The sequence below is a fragment of the Hippopotamus amphibius genome, chromosome 9, assembly GCF_030028045.1.
Source record: "Hippopotamus amphibius kiboko isolate mHipAmp2 chromosome 9, mHipAmp2.hap2, whole genome shotgun sequence".
Lineage (NCBI taxonomy): Eukaryota > Metazoa > Chordata > Mammalia > Artiodactyla > Hippopotamidae > Hippopotamus > Hippopotamus amphibius.
This window is the reverse complement of record NC_080194.1, coordinates 27,530,317-27,536,316: the sequence shown is the minus strand read 5'-3', so window position 1 is coordinate 27,536,316 and position 6,000 is coordinate 27,530,317. Positions and strand designations below refer to the sequence as shown.

The following is a 6,000-nucleotide window of genomic DNA, read 5'->3' as shown; positions in this document are numbered from 1 at the left end:
TTTATGACACTTAGCCACTTTTAAGGCATGAACAGAAAACCACAGGGATTAGAAACTTACATCTAACACTAAGTAAGAATTGAGTAAAATTTCCACACCTGTTTCCTGTATTTGTGAGCCCATTAGGATGTGGGGCTGAGTCAGTTTGCACACCCAGCAAGGCAGAGATGCATACCTGGCAGAGCTAGGTAGGCGAATATATGCAGTGTCCTGAAGGACCAGCGAAGTGGAGGGGGTGTCTGTACCCCCACAGCCCAGCATCCCACAGGAAATCACTGCTACTTATGATATTAGTCTCTTGAAAACAAGGGACTCTGCCTGAGAGTGTGATTTTGACCACAACTTTAATTACTGCTTGCATAAACCTTAAGTAAAAAGATTATTAAACATTCATCCAAATGGTAAACCCTTAAAAACATTAAGTACATACATATGGCTTGCTTGAATTTTCTGAATTCTGAAGGAGTAAACCAGCCAGACATGCAGCTTCTCGTCTGTGGGCCTTACAACCTTGATCACCTCACTCCAGTTGTTTGAGACTTGCCTCTTTCAAACAGGGTACCTACATACCTCATTTAAGTGTTAAGAATTAAATGAATATTCTGACAACACCCAGCTAAGTAAATTTTACCATTTATACTTACTTAATCCATCCAAAAGTTGCAAGACTCAGGGAACTGAGCTCATCTCATAGTTCTTCCTGTTCCCTGAAGCCCTTCTTCCTCATCTTTAAGCCTCACCCACAGGACTGGGGATCAAACACTGCTTCCAAGGTCCCTCCATACCTTCTCCTCCAGGCACTTTCATGTATATTTCTGATATTACACTGCAGATAACATCACACATCTACCTCAAAAACATCAAATTTACTTAGAAACATTTTTGCCATGATATGGAAACTGTAAATCACCACTTCCTAGTCTCTTCCAGTACCTTGTAAATAGCAACCACCATGAAATGATAAGCTGCTGAACTAGTTGAGCAGTGAAGGGATGCAATGGATGGATGCTATCTTATTGCTTCCTGTGGAATCACCCAATTCTTATTCTGCTAACACATGTCCACAACAAAAAAGATGAACACACAAACCACTGACAATTTTTTTAAAGAAATACAAAACATGCTTCTAGTTAAACAATGATTTTATTGCTTGAGTATAATAGACAAATTTATGCAACCAGGGCAGAGGCTGTGGATGACTCGCTGAAAAGGAAAAGGAGGGGGAGCTAGATTAATAAAAGTTCTCCATATTCATTCACAGACATCTCCAAAAACCAACGGAGCTATTTCCTAACATCTAAAATAAACCCCAAATATATAAAATGCACTTAACAGCTCAGTTCCTGAAACAGTTCATTATCATCAAGCATAATATGAAGAATTGGAAGTCCAAGGAAGAACTGTCCAACATTAGGAAAAACCTTTCCGGTGGGAACTGTGAATGTCTGGAAGTTAATCATCACAGTGAGCAGCCTATGCAAAAATGAAGATATCGTAAACACCTGGGAGCAGAGCTAAGACCTGAAACTTTACCCACGACCTACAAGTCATTCAAAGGGCTTGTCTGTGTTCTAAATCAGTGGTCTACACAATTACAGCCCTCTGTCTTTGTAAATAAAGTTTCAATGGAACACAGCCATGTCACCTGTTTATGTATTGTCTACGGCTATTTTCTTGCTATAGTTAGATTTTAAAGAGTAGTTGACCACGTAACCTCAGCCTAAAACATTTACTGTTAAGGCCTCTTACCGTAATTATTACTATATTTAATATCTGGCCAACTCCTGTTCTTGTTAACAAAAAGGGTTGACACTTACTATTTCCAATTGGGGGGGAGGACTCGTTTGGTCTTGTAGTATCGAGCCAACCGGTGAATACGGCTCTCAATCAGAATCAGACGGAATTTAGCATCTTTATCCTAAAAATAAAAATTGACATAATTCAGGAAAACCACTCAAAACTAAACATTAACAGAAAAATGTATAGACACCACACACTTCAACAAAAAGTTACCCAGTGTCCCTTAACAGAATTATAGGTTAGGGTTCATGTGGCTAGATGCAGTCCTTAAGGGTATTTAGGGAGCCAAAGCTCCCTCTGGAAATCTCTTCTGGTGTAACTTTCATTTCAAAGCAAATAGTGTGACTTGTTTGTGTCCTAAGCCACCTTAGATAATTCAAATCAAATACATTTTACTGAAATGAATTAGTACAAGCAGTCCTATCCTCTTACCTTTCTGTTTCTCTCAAGATGTTTTCGAACAGCAACAGCTTTCTTAATTAAATGATAGAGATCCTCAGGAAGATCAGGAGCAAGTCCTTTGGACTTAAGAATTCTCAAGATTTTATTGCCTGTCACAAAACGTACTTGTGCAACACCATGTGAATCTCTCAGGATCACACCTAAAAAGCAAATAACATAAATTCCCACACCAAACATACAAACTGGAGCATGTGACATCAAGACTCTGGGACCAAGTCACTTTCCAAGTTACCCATCTGTAAAACAGGGCTTACTTTTTATATATCAGACATCAACGTTAGAATGCACGCAAAGCTCACTCAGACATCCAAGGAAGGTTTACCCAACACAGAGGAAAACCCTTCTGGTGGAAACTGCGAATGCTGGAAGACCATCATCATAGTGAGCTTGTTGGATTATAAGCCACCAAAGGAATCAAGGAGATTCTTCAAGACAGCACCATCTACTTGACAGTCTGTTTTAACCAATCCCAACTCCTCCACTAACGGCTGTATGACTTGGAGCTTGTTATAGAGCTGCAACGTGCCTCAGTTCCGTTAACTTAAGATAAGGAAAACTACTAGTATTTATTTGAAAGTATGGTTGTCAGCATACGCAAAGCGCTTTGAACCACGCCCCTAGGAGAATGCCTAGCCCGAGAAAATCCTCATTAAGCGTTGGAGAGCATTTGAATCATTTTACCGTCTTCCAAGGAAGAGCCTGAGAGTTCAGCAAGGGAACTCTAGGCCTCAGTCATCATCAACAGTAAAGCCAGGAAAACGAACAAAACAGTTTCACGCCACGTGTGAGTCATTTACCCCCAGAGTCTTTTTCTAGCAAGTTACACGAGAGCAGGCGGAAGAGTCTATATCACCCCAAAAGACTCACCGATTTGTGAGGGAGTCAGGCCCTTCTTGGCCAGTTTGTAGATTTGCTCCTTCACGTCGTCAGACGTCAGCTTCAGCCACTGTTTATGGAAACGAAAGCGGCCTTAAGACGAGAAACCACGGATGGAACCGAAGCACAGCGGTCCCCTCCACCTTCAGAACCGCGCTCCTCCTGCACACGTGGTCCCCATCCCCGTGCCGCTTCCCCCAGGCAACGAACGGCACCCCGTTCCGGCCTCTCCCCGGTTTCCGCGCGCTACTTACTGTGGGGACGCTGCGGCGGTAGGGCAGAGCCGACTGGGACAGGCCCTTCCTGAAGACAGAAGCAGTCTCGGGGTGAGGAGGCGATCCCCGCCACAGCAACCCAGAACCTCACCCCCTGCACCCGCTGCCCACACTCCGCCCTTGCCCCCTGTCCCCGTACCCAGCCCTGCAACCCGCTCATAAACTCGAGCTCACCCGGGAGCGTGCATGCGACCCATGATGGCGGCGGTCTGTTACCGAAAAAGAAAGACACGGCCGAAGCGCGGCCGGAAGCCACTCTGCACGCAGGAAGTGACCTCACACGTCCTCTCTTCCTCTCCCGCAGGAGGCGGAGCTGTGTAGCGTGGTTCCCGGCATCCGCGTGACTACATATCCCGAAAGACACTTCAACGTGGACTACACATCCCGGCATGCATCGCTGTTTGAGGTGGTGCTCGGCCGGGGCTTGGAGGGAGGAGGGAAAGAGTCCGACTCCAGCTTGCGCTGTTGGTTCTTTGCGGGTGCTGCTTGCGCCGAGGTCGTGCAGGATGGGAAGGCTTACTGGGAGTGCACGTGGAGCAGGTACGGCAGCAGAGTTTGGTAGACGTGGTCCTTGTCCTTAGGGAAGGCCGGTATTTGCTCCCCCGCCGCCCATTGGATTTTGGCGCCCCAAGTTCAACCAGACACAATTGTTCATCCACTCACCAACGCCAGGCCTTGTCGTGGCGCTAGACACCTCAAAGTCGGCCCCTGCCCTTAAAACTTTCACGGGGGGGAAGTCCCTGGCTGTCTAGTGGTTAGGACACCGCGCCCTCATTGCCGAGGGCCTCATACCTGGTCCGGGGTCTAGGATCCCACGAGCTGCGCGGTGCGGCCAGAAAAATACGTACATACAAAAAATTCACAGGTACAATACCATGGCCATAAGTGCTACACTGGAAGAAATGGTAGGGGCTGCGCCTAGCCAAAGATGACATTTCTTATCTCTAATCCTAGTCCTTCAGGGGACGGGTCACTGACTACACAGAAGTCAGATCCTGGCTTCTAAGTCGTCTCAGAGAGGCCCTCCCTGAGGAAGACCATCTAAAGTAGTTTTTTTCCCTCCCAACACAATATCCTATTGATCACCCTCATGCCACGTAGTCTCTGTCATTTTCCTTTATTTGTTTATTTTTTAAATCCCAAACTCCTTCCCTCTGCCTCCCTGTTGGTAACCTTAAGTTTGTTTTCTGTGTCTGTGTATCTGTACATGTTTTGTAAATAAGTTCATTTGTACTATTTTTTAGATTCCACATATAAGTGATATCATGTAATATGTCTATCTGACTTAGTATAATAATCTCTGGGTCCATTCATGTTGCTGAAATAGCATTATTTCATTCTTTTTTATGGCTGATTATATATATATATGTGTGTATATATATATCTCACATCTTCGTTATCCATGCATCTGTTGATGGGCACTTAGGTTGCTTCCATGTCTTGGCTATTGTAATCAGTGCTGCTGTGAACATTAGGGTACATGTGTCTTCAAACTAGAGCTTTTGTCTTTTCCGGATATATGCCCAGGAGTGTGATTGCTGATTATATGGTAACTCCATTTTTATTTTTTTAAGGAAGCTCCATACTGTTTTCCATAGTGGCTGCACCAATTTACATTCCCATCAACAGTGTGGGAGGAATCCCGTTTCTCCAGTCTCTCCAGCATTTATTATTTGTTGACTTTTTGATGATGGCCATTCTGACCGGTGTGGCGTGATACCTCATAGTTTTGATTTGCATTTCTCTAATAATTACCAATGTTGACCATCTTTTCATATGCCTGTTGGCCATCTGTATGTCTTCTTTGGAGAAATGTCTGTTTAGGTCTTCTGCCCTTTTTTTGATTGGGTTGTTTTTGTTATTGAGTTGTATGAGCTGTTTGTATATTTTGGAAATTAAGCCCTTGTCGGTTGCATCGTTTGCAAATATTTTCTCCCGGTCCATAGGTTGTCTTTTTGTTTTGTTTATGGTTTCCTTTTCTGTGCAAAAGCTTACGTTTGATTAGGTCCTTTTTTTTATTTCTGTTGCCTTGAGAGACTGACTTAAGAAAATATTGCTACGATTTATGTCAGAGAATGTTTTGCCTATGTTCTCTTCTAGAGTTCTATGGTGTCATGTCTGATATGTAAGTCTTTAAGCCATTTTGAGTTTATTTTTGTGTATGATGTGAGGGAGTGTTCTTACTTCATTGATTTACATGCAGCTGTTCAGCTTTACCAACACCACTTGGTGAAAAGACTCTTTTCTCGATTGTATATTCTTGCTGCCTTTGTCGAAGATTAATTGACTAGGTGTGTGGGTTTATTTCTCGACTCTATTCTGTTCAGTCGATCTAAATGTTTGTTTTTATGCTTTCATTTTCCTTTCTCGTTTCTTGTTTGGTTGTCTGCCTCCAGTAAATTTGAACTCTGAAAGTAGATTGTTCGTTGCTTTCAACTCAACACCAAGAACAATGCCTAACTAGACACTAAGTAATTATTTGAAAGAATGAACCTAAAGAAGTAATTTTTTCCTTAGGAAGATGTCTAGACTACAAACTTTATTTCAGGAGGCCTAGTGGGAAGAGTAAGATTTGGCAATCTAGACC

At 43.3% G+C, this 6,000-nt stretch overlaps 1 protein-coding gene and 1 non-coding gene across 2 annotated transcripts; both read right to left on the bottom strand.

The window, feature by feature from the left end:
- Nucleotides 1-1,124: 1,124 nt before the first annotated feature.
- RPS13 (ribosomal protein S13) lies at nt 1,125-3,709 on the bottom strand. Its single transcript, XM_057695890.1, has 6 exons — nt 3,588-3,709; nt 3,393-3,441; nt 3,130-3,208; nt 2,233-2,402; nt 1,818-1,918; nt 1,125-1,203 (listed from the first exon to the last, which is right to left on the bottom strand). Exons 1-6 carry the CDS (start codon nt 3,608-3,610, stop codon nt 1,170-1,172), a joined length of 456 nt encoding a protein of 151 aa, XP_057551873.1. The 5' UTR covers nt 3,611-3,709; the 3' UTR covers nt 1,125-1,169.
- Nucleotides 2,558-2,647, bottom strand: LOC130829605 (small nucleolar RNA SNORD14). The gene has a single exon (XR_009047618.1). It is a non-coding gene; the product is annotated as a small nucleolar RNA SNORD14 (small nucleolar RNA).
- Nucleotides 3,710-6,000: the final 2,291 nt, after the last annotated feature.